This window comes from Enoplosus armatus, chromosome 19 (assembly GCF_043641665.1).
Source record: "Enoplosus armatus isolate fEnoArm2 chromosome 19, fEnoArm2.hap1, whole genome shotgun sequence".
Lineage (NCBI taxonomy): Eukaryota > Metazoa > Chordata > Actinopteri > Centrarchiformes > Enoplosidae > Enoplosus > Enoplosus armatus.
The window spans coordinates 18,837,517-18,863,322 of record NC_092198.1 but is presented as its reverse complement, the minus strand read 5'-3'; the positions used below and the strand labels follow the sequence as shown (position 1 = coordinate 18,863,322).

Sequence of the window (25,806 nt, the reverse complement as noted above, 5' to 3'; positions counted from 1 at the left end):
TGTCCAGGTCTTTGTTGCATGTTAAGTCCATGCATTCATATTCACGTGTATCGCTGGTTTGCACAGTCACTCTCTGTTAACAGTCACGCATACAGAATCAGTGAGGGGGGGGGGGGGGGTTCATAGAGGTATGCAGTTAAATGCCTTATGCGTACCTCAGTGTTTTATCATTTTTACTTCCAGTGCATGTGTGAGTTTTCCTTTATAGCCTCACAAATGTTCACATTCAGTGTGTGTATTCTTGTCACGGCCTTTTGAACAGGAAACACACGCACACGAACACACACACACACACACACACACACACACACACACACGGCCAGATCCTCTTACTTTCTCTCTGTCAGTGATTTGGTGTGTATCCTTGCGCATTCACAGCTTCTCAATGTCCCTGTATTTCTTCCTCAGGATGGAAACCTGGTCCCTGAACAACACCGGGTCCAGCCTCATCTGGGAGTGCACCAGGGGCATGAAGCCCAGCCAGTGGCTGAAGGCGTTCATGCAGGTCTGTCGCTGAGCAAAGTGGTCTGGGTCGGCCCACCGAGACGCCTTGGAGCCCTTTAGAGATGCAGCGATGTAAAAGAGAGAGAGAGAGAGAGAGAGAGAGGGAGGGAGGGAGAGGGTAAAAGTATTAGAGCAACCAAGGAATCAATCAGCTCAGGAACAGGTGATACTGTAACAACACCAAGAGGAATACTGCCGGTAGTCCTGACTGTGTAACTGTGGTATCCACCAGCGCTATGATGCATCCGAACCCGGCTCTCATTTCCTCTCAGTTGTCGGTTTTTAGAGGTGTGTCTCCTTGGCTACGGGGGTGAGATGTCATTTTGATTGTAGCAGCAAACAGCTATTTTGACTGATCTTATCCCGCGGTATAATACGATGACACATAATCTCCGTCCACGTACGCCGGCGTGGTCCTCTCGAAAGACCAGCGAACGCAGCCAAAGCATTTTGATGGGTTCAGGGCACCGTCGCAGCGCCTCCAAGCTGGTGGAGCTCCCACTGTTTGCACCACCTGCTCCTCCAGAGAATGCAGGTTCGCCATACTGACAGAGCTGGTCGACCCGACCCGACCAGCGAGTTCCAGTTCTGGTGGGTCGCTGAGATATGTGCCGTTGCGTGCTGCCCCCCTCGGCAGTCCAAGCCTCTTAAGCTTCTTGAATCGCCGAGTCGACTCCATGATGCTATCGTCTCCTGCTGCTCTGTCTCCTCACCTGGTTATCTGAGACGGACAGCGTGGGGGGGGGAGGGGAGCGTGGTAGATGAGTTTGAGAGGGGGCAGTTGAGGGCAAGGTGGTGGCGGGCAGCAGACCCTTTGATAGCCTGTGACACAGGGATGTGGAGGTGGAGAAGATTCATCTTGCTGCAGGAGGGTTGGGCTGGGGGGGGGGGGGGGGGGGGGTGCTGAGGGTCAGGTAGAATAATGAGTAATGGAAACAGTTGAATGAAACACGACTAAATGATAAAAAAAACCCCAGCCTAAATATATCAGTCATGACTTCATCAGAAGCGTTTCTGCTGGTCAAGGTTTCCTTGGAGATCTATCCACTTTGCTTGAAGCACAGTCACAAATCAGAGGTGAGAGAGGGGGGGGGAGGGCCGGAACAGAGAGACACTCAAAAAAGGATGAAAGAGAGAGCGAGGGGAGGTGGGGGGTGGGGGGTGGGGGGGAGTAAATCTAGGTCTGCCGTGCTGCCTTCACAATTAAGACATTAATCACTGAGTCCATACTGCCGAGTCATCGTCCTGCCTGTGGTCAGGCCATCAATCAGAGCCTGACATTGCGCTGGCCACACGAAGCAGCACACGCACACACACACACACACACACACACACACTTTCACACACACACACACACACACGCACACACACACACACACACACACGCACACACACAACATGTACATGAAGGGATCTCCCAGGGAGAAGGTCAGGGCTGTAAGTAGCCCAAAGCGTCCCCACTATTGCTCATTCAACGCACAGGAGGCCAATCTCATCTTCTTCATCTTCCTCTCTACTAAACTATTAAAACTATTAAACTCTTCTCTCTTCAAAATACGGTCTTTAAAACCACTGTCAAGCACTCTTAAAGGTAGTTTGACGATTAGTGGCAGCGACACTGAAGACACTGGAGCCCAAATAGCTCCCGATGGTTGGCCGGCAGCCTGCGCGCTGGCTTGCTGCCAGCAGTGTATGAATGTGAGAATTACCATTTACTATTCATTATTCCGCTGATCAACAGTTGGTGTCAGGGATGTTTTTTCTGGTCGATGTGGGGGTTGAGGGAGGGGGCTTATCTCATGTGCAGCATGATTTGCTTTTAGTGGATTTCTTTTCTCAACCTTCAGCACTCGGGCCACCTGTCTTAATGGAAACTTCATTGAGAAAACACACTACTTCTGAGGGTGACAACTGAGTGAAATTGAATTAGCGGGAACGTTTTTCGAGGATTCGTTATGCTGTCGGGCTTCCAGACCGCTCTGAAAGCGTGATGACACCATATATTGAAGATTGTTTTCGAGGTTGTATGCCTCTGCATTCTACGCGGGTCATTTCCCACATGGCATTCTTTTTTTGCAAATGACCACAATTTTTTTTTTCAAATTACTAGCAGTCCCACAGTGCTAGCATCCTGGTAAAAACCACAGTGTCCGCAAATCACCAGTCTTAAACTACAAGGACGACCATGTGCTGGTGTGTGTGTGTGTGTGTGTGTGAGCTCTATGATGTGTATTATTTGATACTAATCATAAAAGTAGTCTTTTCGTGAAATGACATGCGGTACAAAGTTGCCACGTATGCAATGTTCCAGGAAAACAACTAGCAGATGTTGGGGCACCATAAAGATAAGATGTATTCCAGGTAAACAACTAGCAGATGTTGGAGCCCCATAAAGATAAGATGTATTGTTGTTTAGACGTGGTCTTCTTTGGTATGTGATAGGTCATTCTGAGAGGTCTCTTTTCCTGACCCCTAGATAGGAAACAGAAGTTTACAGACTCGTGTGTTGTAGTAGGACCCCCATGTATGCTTAAAGGTATAAAAGACGGGCTTGAACGGCGTTCGGGGCAGCAGTACTGATTCGGCTACGGGTGCTGTCCAGGTCAAGATGCGCACGCCTGTTGATCCTGATCTTTGATGCAAATAAAGAATATTATGTGAAAAGTCAGTATCAGCGGAGTTTCCTTCCATCACCGGATCATCGCCTACACCTGGGGAAGGAAGAAGAAATGAACAACATCTACCTGGCTCATCATGGTCTCCTTGTACTGCTTCTTCTGCGTGACTTTGATCGGCGGCTGCCTGGTAACGGCCGAAACCAGGAAGTTCATCAGGATGTCCTCGCAATTGGCCATGCGGTCCACCGTGGTCAGCAGGCTGGCCGGGACGTAGTGGGTGAACAGGTAGTGGTAGTATCTGACGCGCAATAAGGGGAGAGAGAGAGACGGGTGGAGGTTAACTGTGTGTTTATTTCTGTTTTATTTTTTATTTTTCAAAGCTGCACTTTCCACTCTGTTCCGTTCTGTATGGTCGCTGCGTTGCACTCTCAGCAGCATGGGAGCACTAGATCATTGTCAACCCTGTTCCCTCCCTGCCAAGGCCTGCTGTCCCTCGCACGCTCTCTCTCTTTCCACCTTTCCTTCTCAACCGCTGACTCATTTTCTTTCTGCCTCGCGTCGGCATTTGAGATTTTAAATAACAAAAGGACTAAAGAGTCGCACAGAGCGGCCTAACAATAGAAGAGCGAGAGTGCTGTTTATCTGCGTGACGAGATGCTTCAAATCCCTTCGGAGAGCAAACGCTCACTCTCCGCTCAATTTACCACTCGGCTAAATACTTCAGTTCACCGTTTCTTCTTTCAGCCTCGGCGTTGTGTCTTTTGACAATCGTTCGTTTACGAGACAACAACGAGGTGGAGAGAGATTGTGTTATGTATTGTATTTCCTTTTGCAGAAGTCCGCCAAAAACAAAACAAACAAAAAAAAAAGGAAACACGGCAGGTGAGAGATGACTTTTAATGTGGTTTGTATCTTGTGGCGAGGGAATAAGTATTTCTGTGAAGTTGGAACAGATCAACACGCCAGGTGATGCAGAACAACTGCACCGCAAAGCGAACTGGGAGAGCAGTCGGACGCATCATTAATTCCGATCAACAGCAATGTTAGATCATGTTGTCACTGTGCTGTGTTGCAGGCCTTTAAATGACTTTAAATTAGAAATGAGCCAACGTTTGAATAAGCGCATAATAAGAATACAAAGCAATAAAACGGCATTACATTTACAATCTACTCAAGTTAGATAAATAAACAAAACTGATGACCTCCGGCTGATGATCAACATCGTAACAAACAACATAATCAGACATGTATTTTCATTAAAGTATTTTTTTTCTCCCGTGATCCTTACACGTCTTAATTGGTCTCACCAAAGTTAAGATGTCAATTTGACCTCACTTACTTTATTTTTTATTTTTATTTTTTTACAAATGCAAGAGAATGACAGTCATCACCACCATTACTTCTGCATGAGTGCTGGTCCCCGTGCTCAGGATTAATATCCTCTAAATGGCAAAAATGTAAAAACATACCTACAGTACGCGACCACGGGTCAACTGTGTAGGCTTCGTGCACATAACTTAAGCAACTTTTCCCAGTTCATCCCCTCTGGATGTTAGATTTGGATGACCCTTCTGCTGCATTCATTTTTACAGCAAAACATGAGGGTGCTTCGCAAAACACAAAAACAAGACAACCAGAGTTTCAGGCGATAGCATGCAACAAAAAAAAGAGTATATATCGCTTTAAAAATCTGTCTCCTCCGCACCACTAAGATCTGGTCTTTCGATGCATCTTTGAATATAATGCATGTAATTCATACCATTTGTGAGATGACGTGACTATCGGCAGTACCTGTGGTAAAAAGCCGCCCCCGTAAGGACCATGGAGTAGTCATTGGTCCATTTGGAGGTGTATCCCCAGCGGGATCTGGAACTATCCCAGTAGTGGCTCCTTGCTGGATAACCAACGATGCGCTCCGGAAAACTTTGCCACACAATGAAGGCGAAATCCACCTGAGGGAGCGGAAAGTAAAGAAAGAGGCCAGAGGGGAGAAAAAAAACGAAGAGGAGGCCAATGGAAAAGGAAGAGGTACGATAAGAGAGAGGTAAAAAAAAAAAAAAAGAAAAGAAAGAAAGATTGAGGAGATATGGCAGGAGGAAGAGGAAAAGTGAGGAGAGAGGAAAAGCACAAAGTAATGTAAAGAGGCGACACATTTTTCAAAATCTCTAAGGTGTGCTGTCTGTTTTGGGATTATCCTCCCAAAAACAACATGGGAAAGAAGAACAGGAGACCCGAACGGACAACACTTTACTGTGAAGGAGCTGCAGGAAGTGTTGAGCTACCGCCCATGAGGATGTTTCAGGTTGGTTAGTTCCTGAGGTTACAAACTGGTTTTAATGTACAGTACATACATAAATGTTATGTGATCTCGAACACACACCGTCATGGCGTACAAATGGAATATACCACCGGTATAAGATGGTAGGTCCGGTTCAAATGCAGTCCATGTATGTCCAGGGAAGGTCCAGGTCTGGCTGTTTGGACCAAAAACCAGGTTAACAATGTTCATTGTGACCGATGTTGACCAAAATACGAAAGGCAGACTTTCTGATTGTGATTTAAATGCCTCAGTTTGTGCCACCTATAGCAGATCCACGTCTGTTTGCTTCCGCTCATGTCTCCTCATCGACTTTATGGGCAAACAGCCATTTGCATTTAGACTCTAGAATTCTTAAGTGCGCACACCGAACACCTCAAGGCATCCACATGCTTCACGAGTGTATGATTCTCCAATACAGTCATGCGCCAAGAGGGTGCCGATCGCGAGCTGCATATCCTTCATCCGTCCGTCAGACCACGTCTGTCCTGCTCCGCGTCCCTCTCAGGCTCCCTGCTTCCCCAGTAAAGACGCCATTTCCTGCGGGGTTGTCTGGAGCATCTGGTGTCCTTGAAGGAGCTTGAGCTACCTGAGGAAGCGCCTCTTTTGAATTCAGAAACACCACTGAGACGTGCAGACAGACACACAAGAGAATAAGGGGATCAGCACATAATGAAATACTTGGTAATACACACACACACACACACACCACCTCAGGAGCCGAGGGAGAAAATTAATTACCAGAGTGGTAGAGGTAGAGAGACGGAGTCGGGGAGGGGAGCACCGAAAGTGGATGTTCTTTAGCGATACCTCGCGGCTTCTGTCATGAACCGCGTGAGCAATTACTGTAAAGCGCCGGCGCTAAGCCGAGAGAAAGGTTGGAGCTGCCATTCTCAGCGTAGCCCCTGATGAACGGACGTGTTAGCTGTGTGTGTGTGTGTGTGAGTGTGTGTGTGAGTGCGTGTGTGTGTGTGTGTGTCTGTTTGTACACGAGTTTGTATGTGAGATGCGTCAGATGTCTCCACAGCTGCGCTGAAAGGATTAATGATATCATGCAAATATAATTTTTGCCTTCAGAGATTAAAAGGCTCTTTATAATGTGAAGTGGCGTGTGTGTGTGTGTGTGTGTGTGTGTGTGTGTGTGTGTGAGAGAAAGCGACAGAACCCAGATTCTTTGCTGTCTTAATTACAGTTTAAAACAGAGGCCTGATGTGGCTGAGGAATTCAAGGGAGGACTGAAAGTTGAACAGAGCCTGTGTGTGTGTGTGTGTGTGTGTGTGTGTGTGTGTGTGTGTGTGTGTGTGATACATACTAATATATTCTACAAGGCCAAAATTGATCCGAGGACTAGAGGGTCAATCCAGCAATAGATCTGTCACAAATCTCTCCTGACATTTGGGTTTAACATGTCCAGTGTTATGAGATGAACAGGAGTTACATCACATTTTAGAGCCCTGATCCCCCCCCCCCCCCACACACACACACCCACACACAGTATGTGGTCTTTTCCAATGTGTTTTGAGAAGCTGTGTTTTCAATTTCTATTTTCTTTATTTTCATTTAGCTCCGTTTGATGCGACGCCACTGCGGTGCGTTCACTGTCAATTTCCATCCGATACCAGGGTGATAAAAGTGGGGGAAAATACGCCTTAAGCTGCGCTTGCTTGCATCCAGCAGCTTTGGAGTGCTGCGGCTTTGATGAAGTTTCACCAACAGTCTCAGTGTGACATCCGAGACATCCAGCTGGGGTCTGAGGTCCGCACTGGGACCACAAGCCTCTACAGAAGGTTTGCAGTTTGAAACATCTTTTGAATTACAGCTGCTCTCAGTGCTCTAACGTTTATACAGAAAACTCTCTCCTGTCAAACTGTCAACCCCCTCAAAATGATCAAGAGTTTCTTTCGCTGATTGTTTAAGGCCCCTTCTATGACCACAGTGTGCTACTACACCCCCATACCTTTAAACATGCTAAATATCAATAAAATGCACGTGTGCGCCTTGCATAGGGTTAGGATTAGGTCACATCCGCTTCCATGACAAGGTTAATTCACACGTGCAAGTGCATGCAGTGTACGTCAAATGATGATATCTACAGTATCTACAGAAAAAAACAAAGTTTGTGAACGTGCAGGATAGATTTTGAACACCTCGGGGAACAGATTCAACACATTAAACTGTGTGAAGCTCCCCATGGTGCCTTCAGTGTCCCTGGTTTTACAGCCCGAACGCAGGGACTAAATGAGTGTGTTCGTGAAACCTCGCTGTTCATGTAACTTGTGCTCAAACTCTAAATAGTTTATTCTTCTTAAGATAAGATAAGATAAGATAAGATACTCCTTTATGGATTTGCATCGTTGCAGCAGCCATACAGGATAGTGCAGTAACAAGAGACATAAGTAGGAAATCAAGATATAATAAATGAAAACAATAAAGCCGCTAAAACGCACGGCATTCACAGCCATGGTCCAGTCCTGCATGTCAGTCCAGTATACTCGGAACACCTCCAAAGGACCACCTCAACCGGCTCCTTTAGACGAGAGTGAGCAGCACCTCTACTCCGAGCTCCCTCCTGACGTCTGACCTCCTCACCCAGCCACCCCTACAGAAATCATTTCTCCCTTTAAACCAAAAGGTTTTCGTAAAAAAAGCAATAATTGCAATAATGTAAATTAAAACGGCCATTGAGTTATTCCCTTTGCCATGAATTTATGATTACATAACTCCAAAAAATGATGAATCCCTCTGAAACGTGTCCAACCTGGACACAGGCCCTTTAAATGAGAAGAGGATCGCAAATGCTGCCGTCGCTGCTGAAGAGACTATTTCCACACCCAACCATATTGAAAATGTCTTCCAAAGGGCACAACGCAGCGGCAATGCTTGGCCGCCCGATGAGAGACAAAAGCTTCGTCAGGTTTTTCCAGTCGTATTTCGTTCTCTAATCTCTCTGCGTGGAATAATCATACGTTTAATGAGCTGAAACAATGTAATTATGGAATTGGCACGGCCATTCTTCCACCGAGGTATTGTAATATGAAAAGTCCCATTAAAAGCGAAATGTTCTCTCTTGCGCGTTTCCACTCACTTGACATATTTCATCTCCCTTCAGTAAATCCCTTCGCCATGTTAAAAGGGCAATTAGAGCATCGGGTTAGTGAGCACAGCAAAGATGCGCTCCACTTCCTCTTTATGATTCCTCTCTCTCTCTCTCTCTCTCTCTCTCTCTGACATCTTCTTCTTCTCCTCACCCTCATTTCATAAAACAAGCCATGTGCCCATAAAAGTTTGGTTGTACAGACTGGCATCGCCGCGCCACAAATCGTAGCCGCCAGTGAAGTGCAATTGCGATCCCATCAGCGTAGAAAAGGTGAACGGCGACTTGCTCCCATCAATGAAACATCTCGGGGGGGGGGGGGGTTTAAAGATATATATATATATATTAAGCTCTCTCTTGGGCTCGCCTAGGCCTCACAATCCATTATGGATGGCGTCTTTTACTCGCTCGAAGAGCCGAAGAGAGACGAGAGTCGCCGCTCGCGATGCCTCTCGCAGCAGGTGCGGCTCATTTCACCGACTTTAAACGTGTGAAACTAGCAAAAAAAAAAACACTGGTGACTCATGTTAAACGTGGAGACCGTATGAACTGCAAGACAGCCAATAACAATAAAAAAGCGGCTGAATCGCAACGCGCCGCAGCGGGTTTATATTTGGCACTTTTTTTTTCCACCCCCTCCGAGTAGTTTACAACTCTGCTAACATGTCAGAGTCTTGATTAAAAGGGAAAAAAAAAAAAAAAAAAAGGGAGGAATAGAAAGATCATTTCCTCTCTTGACAACGCTGTAGACGATCCACCGCTTTCTAATTTGCTCTGAAACAAGTGTCAGTGGAACAAACCGCCGGGGTGTCTCCCGCCCTCCCGTTTAAGTAACAAGTGAGGCTTTAATCAAAGAGGTGCTCTGTGTTTTGACAGCGTAATGATACAGACGGAGAGGTAATGGCTCTCGTAAAACTCCTGACTCCGTGAAAGCACTTTGTTTTTCATCATACCCTCTCCAGTCCGCTGCTCCGCCCTCCTTTCCTTGTTTCCTCTAGCCTCGATTTCCCTTCGCCTTCCGTCCTTTTGTCTGCTTCTCTATTCCCTTTTCTTTCCCTTTCCTTCACGTGCCATTTCCCCCGTCCCTTCCCTGCGTTTCCGTCTTTCATCTCTTTCCCTTTCTTGTCTTTTCTTTAACTTTTCGACCCCCCCCCCCCCCCTTCCTTATGACTCCTCTTCTTCCTCTCCTCTCTCGCCTTTCCTTCCCTCAGTGTTAGGCTTAATTAAAAGAACACCATCTTAATGGCATCCATCCTAACACCACACGTTGCACAGTAATTTAATTAAGGCCGGGTCTCAAGCATCAACGTGGTAAATCACTGGGCCGCCACCATATTGACGTCCGTAATCAGAACTCTTTGTCTTTGTATTTGAAATCTGTCGCCTGACTTTGTCGCTTTGCTAAACTTCCTGCTCGTCCCGCTTAGTTCACTTTCGTCGGACGCATTTGGAATCGCCCTTCAAAGGCGAAGCACATTTTCCTCCTCGGGTTCGGTGGCCGTTGCAGCGTTTGGCGGAGTGGGGGCCGATTCATTTGCAATGAATGGTATTCATGGCCGTGCGTGGACTGACTGCCTCATTTCAGAGAGGATCAATACTGCGTTAAGACATCACCGCCTTTTTGCCACACGGGCTGACGTGAAGCCATGCAGACTGGAGCTGGTTGTAAAAACATCTCCAGGGGCAGGATTTCGGCGGGAGGAGCCATTCAAGAGCGTTGAGATCCGTAGAGAAACAACTCTAGAAATGTCTGCAAAAGCACATAGATTAACCTGTTTGTGCCAAATTACCACAAAATATTGAACAGTTAGGTCAACATGTTATTGGATTTGGGGAAAGTTTACACTCCAGGTTCCCCCACCTGGCGTCCTTCTAATACTCATGAACATGCAGCTTCAGCCTCAACCTTTGGAAGCATGATACCATGTATGTGGCCATCAAGACACTTTATACAGGGGTCTCAGCTGGAGACGTTATCGAGTTGCTAGTTGCTAGGAATTGTTTCAAAATGTACTATGAATTCCCAGTGGTAATTATGTTTAGAAGAAAACCCCCCAGAAAGCTTGGCATTTGTAGCAACAGTAGCTGAGGGCTGGCTAGCGAACGGTCACTTATTTCAAGATGTTTCTAATCGCAACAATTTGACATAGAGAAAGTGCAGCTTGTCAGTCTGCCTTTCAGCGGGCAGCCGTGGTGAACTGGTTTCTTTCATAAGCCGTTCGGTGATTAATTCAGTAATTGAGATTCTATTCCAGATGCCTGGTAATGGTGTCGCGGCGGCCTTGTGTCTGGGGGAATGTGGTCGCCTCACCTCATTCTGTTGATAAAGCTTCGGCGTCTCAGTTCACCAGTTTGTAAAAAAAAAAAAAAAAAAAAAAATCAAAAACACGCGGCGCCGATTGGTTGATAAGTCGTCAGCGGCTCACCTCATTCGTTGAGAGGACGGAGTCTTCGTCCAGACTGAGAACGGCATCAGTGAGGATGGCGTCGTGGGGGAAAAAACGACTGCTCATCGTCTGGAGAGAGAGAGAGAGAGAGAGAGAGAGAGAGACAGACAGAACGAGATGAACATTGTTAACAAGAGTCTGTCGACGTGAACGTCCCATCAAAGGCAACGTGGCTGACGCTTTCTTGAGGTGCTCCATGTGGCAAAAACCATCAATGATAGCTGACCTGCAGCCAGTGCTTGTCGAGCTGCTTAGGTCCATGATTTTTAAATTGAATTTAAAGGCCAGATGCTTTTTATTTTTGTAGTATAAGTATCGAAAGAAATATGTTTACGTCCATAAGCACGTTTGAAGGCATAGGGTTGGTAGAGAGGAATGAATAATCTAGGCAAAATAAGCAGCCAATGATCAAATGTGTTTGTTTCACACCCAGCTGTGGGTCGATCATCGATCATCCTGCTGATTTAATACATTTCGTGTGAGTCTTCATCAATTCATTGCCTAACAGAGAGTGTAGCGGTACCTTGATCCATCAGCCCGCAGAGGGCCGCTGATGATGCTATTGACTCGTAATTAAAGTGTGAATTATTTAACCGTCGAGTGGCTGAAGTTCAGCTAAGAGGTTTCGAACGGGGGGGGGGGGGGGGGGGGGGGCACCTCCCTGAAAACATGCAAACGGGGCCACAACTGAAACAGCGGATTGAAGGTAAAGTGTCACTTGGCTTATGTCATATCATTAAAAGGGAACAGTCAGCAGAAAAGTCGACTGTGTGAATGTAAAGCGATGGTTAAACATGAAAGGCACAAGCTGAGGCTACACAAACGTAATCTTTCGAGGTCAGCTCTCTGGCATTGCTAAGTTGAACTGATTCAGATAATACCTGCATGATTATCTCTGCCTAAAGTTGGAGCAAACTGGCTGCAACTCTATGTTTTTTTCTATGCTTTTATCTTGGTCAACTAAGAACCTCCATGTTAACTACTGTCACCGCAGCGACATTTAACTGAAATAAAGTAGATTGAATTTACACCCCCCCCCCCCCGGGGGGTAACATTAAGAGGCTTATTTTGCAAAGTAAGACCACAAATATCCGCGAGGTTAATGTCTACTTCCATCTCAGCTTAATGAGTCGATGGAGTGCAAATTCATCAAGAAATGAAGCGTAACATCAAACAAATTTCAACACAAATCCCCTAAATTCCTCCAATTATTTGAGAGTGCCACATAAAAAAAAAAAAAAAAAAAAAATAGTATTAAATCACTGCTTCAAGTGAGAAAATTGTACTTTCTTTGGATGGATGCCCGATAATCAGCAGGCAGGTAATTAGTTTAGTCGGGATGGTGTTCATAGTCGTGCAACAGTCTCCCAGCTTTCCACCATCACAGTGTAATTGACTGTAAATTGGCCACTTGCCTGATAATCAGCTGCATTCATCCCGGACTAATGGTCTGAATGTAAGAAATTCATAATATCACAGATTTGCACGAGCAGGGAGAAACATTTGCCCAATCACATGCACAGTGCACACACACACACACACACACACACACACTGCCATGGGCCATGGAGTCTTTACATTATGACTCCGCCACAAGCCTCTTGTTGATTACCTATGTTTGACTGCTAGGAGTTTTTCTCTTTCTCGCTCTTTCATCAAAGTTTTGTGTTGCACCGGTTTGCGCGCATTTGCTGCTTTGCTAATACATAACATCAATGCCTGTTTATTGCATAATTGACCGATGTTGCATTGGTTTAAACCTGGACTGAACCTAAAGGGACTATGTCCAGACCTTCTCATGCATGCTGACATTTTTACAAAACAATCTGAATCTTGATCAACTTTAGTTTAGTTAACACTTATAATTGCTAATAAGCAAATGTTCAGCATACTAACACAATAAGCTAAGATTGATTAAATGGCTGCATTTACATAGAGCACACACACACACACACACACACACACACACACTGAAAGCAACAAACTAACATGCAAAGGTCTGAGAAATCTTTTGGGATTCAGTATCTTGACCAAGGAGACCTCAACATGTGGATCTGGTCTACCCCCTGGGATACCTGCTTAACATCAGCACGTTAGCATTGTCACTACGAGCGTGTTAGCGTGCTAACATTAACTGTTAGCCTCGGAGAGCTGCGAGCATGGCCGCAGACCTTTTTATCATGAAAATGTCAAAATGAATTCACATCGCGTCCATTTTGAGATTGAAACTCTAACTCCAGTGCAATAGTGGCCTCCAGGTTTTGATCGAGTTATACGGTAATGCCCCATGATGGCGGTGCCACAAAAAAACGTTTTGGCCTGAAAATGGCCAAACTGAAAGATAATTAAATTAAAATGTTGCCCATCAGCATCGGCGGCTCAGTAAACATCAGTTTTGGCACGGATCAAAAACTTCGTAATGGCTACTGTATGTCTGTCTGTACCAGTCTGGGTGACAACCCCCCCCCCCCCTCCACTCCATCCATCCCTCCCTCTGGCTGGTGTCAATGCCTTTCTGCCTCTGGACAGAGATTAGATCCCACTGGCAGTTCAATGGGTCTGAACCTTATCTTTGTCGCTCTCCTTCCACCCATTTCCTCTCTTTAGATCTGCCAGGACTCCTGCTTCTTCAAGGCGAGCCCACAATAAAAATGTATTACTACTCATTTATAGCCAATGACTGGATGAAGCCTGTAGACCGCCTTTTTTACCGTCTAATACAAATGAAAATAAATAACTAAATGGTGTGCTGAGGTCAGCACAAGACCATCAATTCTACTGTAAGTGTGCTGCCCCGACCTTCTGTTCAATCAAGCCTCAACATTAGGTCCAACTTGACCTTTGAACTCTCCACTTTCATGCTCCTTCGGTACAATTGAAATGCATGCCGAAGGAGTCAGGATCAATGTTTAAGATTAACTTATCAATATAAAATTCAGGGTGGGGGTGTGTGTGGGGGGGGGGGGCGAGGCATGCCGTACTGCGAGGTGATTGATGAAGGTGAGATATGGTCGACATATTAACAGCGATTGCGGGGAGTCAATAGGTCACTCCCTTTGATCATATTGATGCGTGGGTTGTAAAATGCTTAACAAGCAGGACCTCACGTATAGCAAAGGCAGGCAAGCTACGGGGAGGCGGATTCTTCTGATCCGCCATGTGCTTTACTTGAGTATTTCCAATTCTATGCTACTTTATACTTCTACTGCTACATCTCAGAGGGAAATATCGCACTTTTCACTCCACTGCATTTGTCTGACATCTTCAGTTACTGTTCAGAGTGACGTCTTGCGACGAATGCACGTCCTCTTTCAGACGCAAAGCTGGGCGTAGCGACGGCGGATGGTTTTGGTGAACGACGTGTGCGATTTTGACACTGGAGACTACGGTTCGCTTCCCGCCTCCTACCGACAGGGATCGCTGGATTATGACTGGTCTGTCCTTAAAGGGCAAGCAACCTATTTTTCGCATTCGGGTGTGAGGGTGTGTGCGGGATGTTAGCAAAGAGCAGATCTCTTGTCTCTAAAGAGTGAAAGACCTGACTGAGTGGAAGCAAACAGAGTTACAGAAGTACATGAAAGAGAGAGAGAGAGAGAGAGAGAGAGAGAGGATGTAAAAGCTTGCTGATGGAGTGTATCCACTCAGTATTACAGAGTACGCACACTCATAACCAACAGCAAATGGCTCTGCTGCTGCGCTCTGTCGAGGCAAATCACAAACTTTCTTTGTGTGTGTGTGTGTGTGTGTGTGTGGGGTTATTATAGTGGGAACAAACACAGCGAGCGCTTGGAAGGAAATACACTGAAGAGCATCTGTCTGGGCTGTACGACAATATACCACACGACTAATTATAGGACCATAGACGCTGTTGGGTACCGGCACACACACACACACACACACACACACACACACACACGCGCGCATGTGTGCGTGCGTATCGCTTCTGAGACGCGTTTTATTGTCACCGGTGGAAACATTGCTATTGTATTTCAAGGGGGACACATTCACGTGTAAACAAACAGAAGCAATTAAACCACAAAGCATCAGGGGTAGAGAGAGAGAGGTTGGCGCGCGTGTGTGTGTGTGTGTGTGTGTGTGTGTGTGTGTGGGAGGTCAGTGAGTGAGTGAGTGAGTGCATTTTAGGAAGAAGCGCAATTGTTTAAATTGTGAAACATCACATCTAACTGTTGTGCGTGCGTGACTGCAAACGAGAACAATCCCGACAAAGTCACACTCCCGGCTTGAATCTAATAGCTGGCGATCATAACTCACGTCGCTTCAATCTCACCATCAAGCGTCTACTTGCGCCTGAAATAGCACGGCATTAGAGTCAAATTAGCACGGGAAAGAAATGTCTCTGCGTATAGCCGAAACCAGCGGCGTCTGACATGCAGGGTCCATCAGTCGACAGCATGTCACTGGAAACTTTCTTCAATACCCGACAGTGACTGTTCGCACGTTGCAGCGGATGCATTCATTGTTAATCAATCTCATTTTTTCGTCTTGCACCTGAAAATGAATTTGCATTTTAACCCTTGGCAACGGGCCCAAGCCAGATGGTGGCACCACCCACCCACCCACCCAAAAAAAAAAAAAAACAGGAAACGCTGTTTTAATGCCAAAAGTGTTTCACAAGTCAAAACGTCCACTGCGAGAGGAGTGCACGGGACGGTTTTCAGGAAGGCAGCCAATAAACACACAGGTGTTGCCATTTTAAATGGGTGCAGAAGGTGTAAATCTTTCCTCCCTGACAGGTGTGGCAAACCTAACAGGAGTCAGCGAGGGAGGTGTCAGTCAAACACACACTCCCTGTCCTGTGGAGAGGTTCAATCAGCCAAAAATAATTACGAGCACCTGTGAGACTAATCAGGGCCTTTAAAATCCATCTGACTATACCACTTGCAAAACACTGGACTTTATGCAGTAGATATACAATATTCTCCCCCACATACCAGAACCAGGACACTTCTAAGCAGACCACGGAATGAAAGACTTTAGCGTTTGTAAGTGCTCCCTGAGCAGAAATGTCTGCGGAAAACAGTAAAACGTGCTCAGTGGACTGAGCGCTTACATACATGTTGACGAAAGCCAAAGAGAGTTGGAGGCACTCTGCAGCAGCAGAGCAAACGAAAGCTTTTCATTGCCGGTCGACAGTTTGAAAAGTTACAACTGACTGATAGCGCTTCAGCCTCAGCGAGATCCTTCATCAGGGTCCGCTCTTGTTTGTCTTTGGGTTTTAATATGGTAACAGCCCGCGAGGGGTCTGAACATCTGGTGCTCCCAGGGGTATTTGTTTTTAATTTCCTGAATCATTTATCACGAAGCGAAGCTCCAAACGGCGCAGAATTCCCCTCCATCACGGGATCGTTTCAGCTCTGTTTGAGCTCTTTACACTCGATGACTCTGAGGTTTTGCAACTCAAGATTTTCATGATTTATCTTCATTTGATGACTGTCTTTTAGGCTTTGACCCCCTTTTTGTACTTTTGAAGCTTTATTATATGACAAAAAAGCTTACATTCGCATGTTTTCATCCTTCCTTTCTAATGTCTTAAAGTTTTGGGTGTGTTCAAAACCGCTACGAGCCAAAGCGCTGAATTGCTGGTGCAGACCGCCAACAAAACTTTGGCCAGAGCACCTTTGAGCAAAATCCGCTGTCATAAAAGCGGGAGATGAATGTGTTCCCTCTTAAGGCAACAAATATCTTTTAATACATAATGGATGCAAAAAGCCAGCAGCTGTTACCTTGGTCTGTCCTTCAATGACAGTGAGAGGCACGCTGGTGGAGGGCCACTTGTTCCGAGGAGGTAAAGGCTTGTCGCAGTTCCATAAAACCACAATCTGCACGGGGAGAAGCACATGAGGTCGGTTAACATTGCGTAACCATCAAGTTGATACGTTCGTTTCAGCTCTCTCTCTCTCTCTCTCTCTCTCAGGTGCATTTTCCATCTTTGAGAAGCTTCGGGTGAGTCAGGGTTTCCTTCTCACACACACACACACACACACACACACACATTTGTTGACGAGATCATCAGATCACAGTAAAATTACAATAAAAACAGGACGGTTAGCAGGACGGCAGAGTGCGAGGGCCGCTGCAAAGAAACAGAAAAGTCAAAAATCATACGGATGATGTCAAAAAAGCATTCTTTGAAAAAAAAGTCTTGATTTCGTGTAAAAGTCACATTATTACATTAAACGTAAAAAGTCAATATATGTCGAGAATAAAGGACAAAGTCATTATGAGAACGATATTGTGAGTAAAATGTTGCGTTAAGGAGTTTTTCCTGACTTTCTCGCATTTACTGCGCAGAGACTATTTTTCAGTACTCACGCCAATAAAGTGCTTATTGGCGAGACCGTCGCGAGTGATACATCTCTCTGATAGGATAAAAAAAAAAAAAGACACCTCTTGTGTCTGAATGTCCATGTTTAATACTTTGTCGCACGGTAGACGGAGAAGCACTTCCCACCTGTGCACAGAACTTGGACTTGGCTACGGCGATGATGAGCTTCACCACGGGGGAGATCTGGGACTGCAGAGGAGTAACCGTGTGGATCACAGCTGTGAACTGCTGCAGCGGGCTCTTACCTGGACACACACACACACACACACACACACACACACACACACACAGTTGTTTAGGTTTTTAAACACAGATTTGTGCAGATGTAGCTCTCCACAGAGCTCCATGACGGTTAACTGGACAGAGAGCGCTCTGTGCTGTCTTTCTGATCCAAGGGTGAACGGTTTTGCTTTGAGCGTCCCTTTTAGTGAATCGTGAATCACGCTGATTTGTTCCTTTAGGGAGCAATTGTATTTTCTACAACCTCGCAACAAAAGCAGCTCTTTGTTAGTTACTTCTTCTTCTTCTTCTTTTCTTTTTCTTTTTTGCATTTTATGGAGGCAAACAAGCGAACCAAAGAGGACAAAAAGAGAAAATTATGAAGCGGAACCAAACTTTAAATTACTACCTTCGATAAATGACCGCCAGCACGCGGCACAATGGGTGAATGGGGTTGAGGAAATTGATTCCCCCCAGTGGCACCCTGCGCTAAAGAAATGAATCAATAATATAAAGCATCGGATTCCACGATTGGATTCCATTCTCTGGATACACTTTCTGTTCCATAACAGCGTCGGGCAGTCGGTTGGCGCACAATGCACAGCTACGCGTGACACACCGCTCAGTGTGTTTTTTCGTGCACGCTAATAGATTACAATCAGATGACGAGGAGGTGTCATGCCTCGTCTTGACGCCGGTGTGAACGTATGATATTAGGGGTATCAGGGCGCTTTGATTCAATTATTCATCCGTCTTTTCACCACGGCACGTGGCACGCAGAGCGCTGGGCGGGGCCCGGGGACGAGGGGATACGCATCCTCATGGAGAAGTGGAGCCTGAGTGCTCTTCTGTGTTGCTCTATCCATCTCTCTGACACTGGGTCCCCTGACCAGCCATCTCGGGCGGGCTTGGCGGTATTTATGGAAGCTGGAGGTCTGTCCTCGTGGGGCGGGGGGGGGGGGGGTGGGGGGGTTCACAGAAATAGGCTCGGCCCTTCTGTTCTTTCTTTGGAAGAGCTGAGCCACCTTGATTATTTATCAAATTACGTGCATTTATTTGATTACCGCAATGTTTTGCAGACAAATTGTTCTCCCATTTAGAATCGCTCACTCTTCGGCGGAGGTCTAACGAAATACCAATTGCACTGTGGGAAGTGTAGGACTCAGCATTTTTGGAGCTTTACCCTCTTCGGAGGTATTTGCCTGTAAACAGCGGCCTCGGCAGCATCGATTTTGACCATTATCTTTTTTTAAATCTGCCTCTCGTGAGTCCCAAAAAACTGTATATCTAAAAGGTGCACTAGACTTGCTTCAGATGCTCTGTTCAGATTGGTGGGCCATTTGATCTGTGTTTAACCTCTGTGGGGTCGTGCACATCTTGAGCGTGGTTTGATGAGTGTGTGCCACCTGGCTGTCATGTGAGAGCTGTTGAGAGTCACATGAATCAATGTGTGTGAATGGGCCTTAAACGGCCGGGGGAGGAGATATCAGGACGGCACTGTGGCTGATAAGTGCTGCCATTTTCATTTGTTTTTCCTTCTTTTCTTTTTTTTTGTGCAGCTTCTTGTGCAGCCCCCCCCCCCCCCCCCCCCCCCCCCCCCCCCGTACAGACCTTAAATGAGGTAGCGGAAGTATCGAGGAGCTATTCTCCGTGGGAGCAAAAGCAAGAGAAAATTAAACTTCGGAACTTTTCACATCATTCTATTCGGGGAAAAAGGAGAGATTGTGTTTGGCAGATGCTCGGTGATTAATGCAAGAGCCTGCTTTTACCACGTTGGTTGATAACGTCATAATAATGGGCATGTGGCTTGTAAAATACGGGAGACAATTTAGTGGTTAGCTCAGCAAGCAACAAAAATGCACAAAAATATTCAGGTTTGGCCTCGGTTATATATGTCACTGTCTAACCGACAGAACGGTAGTGAGTATAAAATGATCAATATGCAGGCGGGATGCACTGCACCTCAGCGCCACGGCGAGAGACAGACACTCTTCAGCATTGGTGGATGTAAAAGGAGATAGACGGTCTGAATGCTTCAGGACCCCGGAGAGAGAGAGAGAGAGAGAGTGCAGCTGTGTCTTTGTTCGTTCAGTTTCCAGATCCTTCCCGAAAGTTTTGTTCCCCCCCCCCCGAGCTCTGAACTTACCGCGCGGTGCACTTGCTCGCCAAATGAGATGGTCCCAAGACTAATGGCGCATGCCGGTGGTCATTCAAAGCCATTTCACACAAAAACAAATACGTTCCAGGTTTTTTTTCTCCTGGAATCTAAGGCAGGTTCTAAAGCTGGGATCTTTCACTTTCACACATGATGGGAAAAAGTCTCTAAAAGTCAGAAAACTGTGATCAAAAGATATCAAAACCCCATGGCAAACAAAATGATGGCGTTCAAAGTGTGGTCACCTGTTTTTAAGCTTGAAATATGCTTTGAGCTCAAGCTGTGACGAAATTGAAAGACTCTAAAGTCAGTCTGAAAAAGCAAACAAACAAATACCCTAATTACGTTTAACTGCAGGCACATTCGGCGGCCAGGTATAATGTGTCTAATCTGCTACAATCCAGATGTAAAATGTCATATTCATGCGCCTAAAGGGAGGCTTCATGTATCGCTTCACAGGAAAAATAACGGTTATTTGGCTCTACCCAAATGCAATTTACTTCGACGGATGCTTCCAACACGCAGAGACAGATAGTGGACGAAGAGCGTGTACATATTTCAGGTACACATTACCTAGAAAGGAAAAAAAACAACAACTAGCGTATCTGAAATGGGCACTGTCTCAGTCAGTGAGGTCCCAGGTCTTCGCACTCTCCTCCGTGAAGGGCGCTGTGCAGCCTTAAAGGCAGTTGAAAGAGGATTGTGGATCCTGGTTGTTGGCTGGCAAGGGTTGCTGACGTGTGTGTGTGTGTGTGTGTGTGTGTGAGTGTATGTGTGCCAAACCAAGTTAAAGTAGCTCCACAGGACACGAAACAGCACAGCTTTGCACAAACTAAAGTGAAGATGTAACTTGAGCCATCAAATCAAGATATTCTCACAGCTCCCGAGGCCACTGCGTCTGAGCAGTGAGTCAAACTTTTTCAAACTGCCAGGCAGCGGCCGCAACTGCTTTGCCATCAAAAGTTACGGGAAGGTAGCCGAGTGAGACCGTCGTACACACAGCAGCGACGGCGAGTTACCCCCCCCCCCCCCCCACCCCCACCCCCCCCCGAGCAGCAGCAGCAGCAGCAGCACTGGAGATGGCAGCAGCTAAAATAGTGATTTACTGCTGTGGCATAAACCAAAGGGCCCCTATCTTCCCCCCCCCCCTTCTTTCTCCCTTAACCCTTGTGTCCACAATTCCTCGGAGAAAGACAAACATCGATCTGAGTTACAGCCTCAGTCTGTTGAGAATCCCTCCAGTCTGTATGCATATCTATACTCACCCACGTATACAAACACACAAACCAGGCCACTCTCTCCTCACTCTTTGCCCGCAGCTTCAAGTTCCTTGTTTAACAGCGGCCTTACAACAAGCATGTACATTTTAAAAATGTATTATTGTACATTTCGCTCATTCCAAGTCCGATTCAATGCAATCCAGATCAATGAGGGTGAGCTCGTGCGTTTGCTGTTCCAAACAACCGGCGACCAGCCTCTGTGTCCTGAGATGAGTCCTGTCAGCGCAACTAACAACAGATTCCAGGCAAGCTCTTGGTGGCAGAAACAACGGCTTACTTGGAATAAATTGAAGAAAAAAAATAAGATTTTTGAGCTACGTTAAGAGAAAATCACCTGCTGATTGACAGGTGATCTCTGGCAGGAGCGGCGCAGAAACATCCCCGCAATTTCTTAGCGCCAAAGATGAGGAGAAAATGAGTTTTGTGTGAAATGTGTGAGTGTAATGTTGTCATGGAGTCTGTTAGTTAGCTGTGAGCTACAACTTGAGCCCTGTTTTTTTTTTTTTATAGCCTGTATTTGTTTACATTTTGGAGAATTGGCACCATTAAATGTATGCCAAATTAGCTGCTATCTGTTCCCGTTCGCAGCGTGCCCAGACAACTATCACCGGATGACTTTGACACTGAAGAAAACTTGACAAACGTGACTCGTGAATTTGGCGACACTTACCCAGTATGGCATGGTAAAAAGGGAACTGGGCGGGGTCAGTTGAGTACTGGGGGAGTGCATAGAGACCTCCAGGTAGGGAATTCCACAACAACCGGTTTCTGGACACGTGGGAGTCCACGCGGTCCCGGATGATCTGATGGAGGTGAAAGCATGTGAGGAGAAAGGCGAGGAACAAAAGAAGGATTTGAGGTCTCTTTATTTCAGACACAGGTGCCAGTCACAGAGTATCAATACATCCACACACTGTATAATACCATTAAACCACAGAACATCATGTCCAAAGAAAACCAGGTAGCTCTACGTTTCAGATAAACCTCTTTTTTTCCGCTGCTTCTTTTGCTAAATTAACATTTTAAAAACCGTTGCGTTTGCTTAATAATGTGTTGTCACGAAGCTGAAAACAAGTCTTACATGGCCAACTTAGGAATAAACAATAATGGAAAATGCATGATGTAACTATTATATTTTTTCATTTTCCATGATCATATCTGATCCAGAAACAATAAATTGGCTGTATGAGCACAAGGACACATCGTATGGCTAATTCAAGCTAACACAACCCCCCCCCCCCCCCCCCCCCCGCAGACGTGCGATAACAGTTGGAAATAAAAGCAGCCAGCTGTTCAGCTGCAGCTGGTGCTTTGGGAGCTCTCCAGGAGGGGGATGCCTCCACAGAACAGACCTGAGATACTTGAACTCCTTCACTTGGGACGTCAACTTGCCCCCAACATGAGGAGTCCATTAGTCATTTAGCTAATATTATCCATCTGGCTTGTTACCAAAGGTCAGGTTAGTTGGTTGAGTCTTTGGGGAGGCCTTAGAGGAAGACCAATGACACAACTTCAACCTGCTGCTGGGCCTCCGAATGCACAGAAGTCTGAAGTTCAGCAACAAGGAGGTCATTTGTTTCCTGCAATGATGCTCAGGCTTCACTATTATTAAGTAGCAGTAGAAAAATTGAACTTTAGTGAAAGTGTCTGAGTGTCTTCCCCAAATGACATGTTTCAAGAGCCCTCTGGCTGCCATAGTTATTATGACGAGAGCACGAGAGGAAGTCCAGTGGCGTATTATAGAGCGTCAAAGTCTGCAACAACAAAACATCGGACTCTAACGTTTCCTGTTTAAAACCGACAGTCAACATTTCCAAAAAGAAAGAAAAAAAAAGAAGCACGACCGGGATCGTCCTCTAACCTTAGCCACATGTTTTTCATTGTAGCCACGATGACGAAGATCCCCTAACAATAGCAAAATGTTTCCCCAAACCTAACCAAGTCGTTTTCGCGCCAAAACCTTTTACCAAAACTAAGCCGCGGCGTCATAAAACAGGATATGGACTGACGACGTATTTTGTAGTTTAATTTGGAGGTAAGTATTATTCGCAAAATGTGCTTAAAGTATCAAAAGTAAAAGTAAAATGGCCTCTTTAAAGAGTATAAATATACTGTTATATCACTGGATTATTATTACTGACGTGCATATTGTAGAAAATGATATCTCCACGTCTTGTTTGATTATAAAGCAGGTCTGGGTGCTGCATAAATACTGTGAAAGGATCAAAACACTCCAGTCCGCGGAGAAATGCGCTCAGCCCGCACTCAGAAACTGTGATGTCATAACTATACAGTCAGCCACGCCCCCCCCCCCCCCCCCCCCCCCCCCCCAGCAGGTCATCTGCTCCAATCACAGCACCACCCACCAAGTACAGGGACGCTCATCCACCCGCTAGAGTTAAAGTGAGCATAATATGGGACCTTTAATGTGTAAGTAGTATTTAACTGTAGTTAAGTAACAATGAAATGGACACACTCAACTAAAATGCGAGTACCTTATGCGTCATACTTGAGTAAATGTACATACACACACAAGACGCAGGTTTCTTATGTCATGGCAGGAAAGTAAGACCGTGTTAAGAAAGTTAAGAGTGACAAACATGCTGCAGCTGTGAGTCCTATTACTGAGGGATGAGCGGCGGCGACTGACGCCGGCAGAAGGACGACGGCGTGGCCGGCCGGCGGGATGACAAGCTTTAGTGGGATTGAATCTCATAACCACCAGCTCTGTTTTCCTCTTTACTTCCTCCCTCATTTAATTCCATTTCTCTCCACTTGTCACCAATTCAGGCAATGGATCCCCCCCCCCCCCCCGCGGACGCCTTTATTTACTTAAAAGGCGCTAAAGGAGTGTTTTTTTTTTGGTTTTTATGCTGCCAACAGCCACTGGAGTGATTTCCTTATTAGTCTGTATCTGTCTTTGTGCTTTACAATCATTACAGCTTTCTGATTTCCTCATACATATCTATATACAACTCATCAAGAAGCTACTTATCGTCCTCCCCTTTAACATCGTTTGTAATCTGTTTATTGATATTTAATATTTTGCGCTATTTCTATTTGCACCCCTTTTTCTACTTCGTGCTGCTAATGCTGCACAACAGTTTGCCTTAAAGTTCTATCTCATCTATCGATCTTGAATAAAATATGTTATTAAACATTTTCAACTATACTTCAACATCTATTTCCATTTAAATAAACAGAGCTACTAGAGAACAACGTATTTTCTTTTTCCCCCCCTCTTCTGACTCCAGAGCTGACTACTGATCTGCAGAGAATTGGCTTGGCACTTGACACAGCCAGCTCTTAACACACGCACACACACACACACACACACACACACACCTCCTGACACCAACTGTCAGGCTCGCAGTATGTGGGACACTACAGTTATCAACAACGCCTCATTTCACCCATTTAGCCTGGCGGCGTGCTGGCTCTGAGTTTTTAGCACATCTGGCCAGCAGTGCACGGCTGTCAGTGGGCTTCTGCCTAATTTCATACCCTGCTAGCACCGGGCATCAGGCGGTGTCCCTAAGGTCTTGTTTTCGCCGCGGCTTTAAGGGAGAGAAAAGAATGCAGACTTAAACACACGCATTCTTGCTAGAATGACACCCGTTCTGATCCGCTCAGACGGTTGAATGCATGACAACAAAGCCTGATCTTAATTTTCACGTGTCATAGCTTTGATTCATTTTAATCTTCATCTCTGATTCTCTCCTGGTCTCAAACTGTCAAAACTGAAGGCGAAATTAGTGAATCGGTTGCCACTGTTGACGAGTTGATGCACGCTTCTGAAGGCCACCTACAGACGTACCAAAATAAATGTAATGATTCTGATCCTGTGTTTTGCTTAGTGTCCGGATTCATTATCACCAAGTAAACACATTCAACTAAATCCACGTGTGTCTTAAAGCGAGAGTGTGTGCGTTCGGAAAGCACGTTGATTCTCTTTACAAATGAAAAGTTGAACTCATAACCGCAAAAAAAAAAAAACGCACCCCCTGCTCAGTCTAATACACTTAAGGGGTTTCACTGCCGTAGTCTTAATTGGTCCGGTGTGAACAGTAGCTTTAAGTGGCCGATGTCAGCAAACGTAAGTTAGATATTGCCGTGTAACTCATTACTGAGCCAGCCTGCCGACGCCGCGGCACCATATTTTAGCATTTAACGCTATCCTGTAATTGCTACTTCAGGCTATAGTTGCAGAAGTTCAGCCAAAGTTACACAGCTTTAAATCATCGAGCTCGGTTGATCGCACTGGGTTTAATGTAAGCCACTTAAAGACGCAACGTGTAATGTAAGAAAATATGCTAAAGGACTGTAATAATTCAATATAAGGACTAAACACCAGATAAAGGGTTCTAATTCTTTTTCCCCCATTCGTAATATTCATGATTTATGACTAATAATGATCTCAAACTGCTGGTTTTCCATCTCTTAAGTACAGTTCTTCAAAATATGTACTGTATGACAATTAACTTCAAATTTACGAGGTGCAAATTAAAGATGAAGCTAAAAATTCCTTTCCAACACTTTTAGATCACATCCCCAGGTTATACTGTGCACCTAACACCTGACAATGTATGCCCCCCCCCCCCCCCAAAAAAAAACATTTGCATTTTTATACCACAATCCAATTTTTTGCTAACAATAATGTGTGCTACGAGAGAGATCGCAGTGATTGTGCTGATGTTTATGCGATGATGACTACGACGCTGCCGCTGCTGATGGTGGTAATAAAAGAGGATCATTATATTCCGCGTCCGTATTCAAAGATGCTACAGAGAGCAAATAGTCTCTGAGGGCTGAGTCAAGGCTGTGTG

At 45.6% G+C, this 25,806-nt stretch overlaps 1 protein-coding gene across 3 annotated transcripts in view; it reads right to left on the bottom strand.

The window, feature by feature from the left end:
* Positions 1-372: 372 nt before the first annotated feature.
* LOC139301840 (exostosin-1) overlaps positions 373-25,806 on the bottom strand; it is a 167,444-nt gene continuing 142,010 nt past the window's right edge. For all 3 annotated transcript variants that reach the window (XM_070925317.1, XM_070925318.1, XM_070925319.1), the window contains 7 exons: positions 21,651-21,783; positions 17,453-17,571; positions 16,725-16,820; positions 10,960-11,049; positions 4,914-5,074; positions 3,249-3,420; positions 373-558 (listed from right to left, as the gene is read on the bottom strand). In XM_070925317.1, the coding sequence (XP_070781418.1) occupies positions 373-558; positions 3,249-3,420; positions 4,914-5,074; positions 10,960-11,049; positions 16,725-16,820; positions 17,453-17,571; positions 21,651-21,783 (957 nt within the window). The remainder of the gene's footprint in view (positions 559-3,248; positions 3,421-4,913; positions 5,075-10,959; positions 11,050-16,724; positions 16,821-17,452; positions 17,572-21,650; positions 21,784-25,806) is intronic.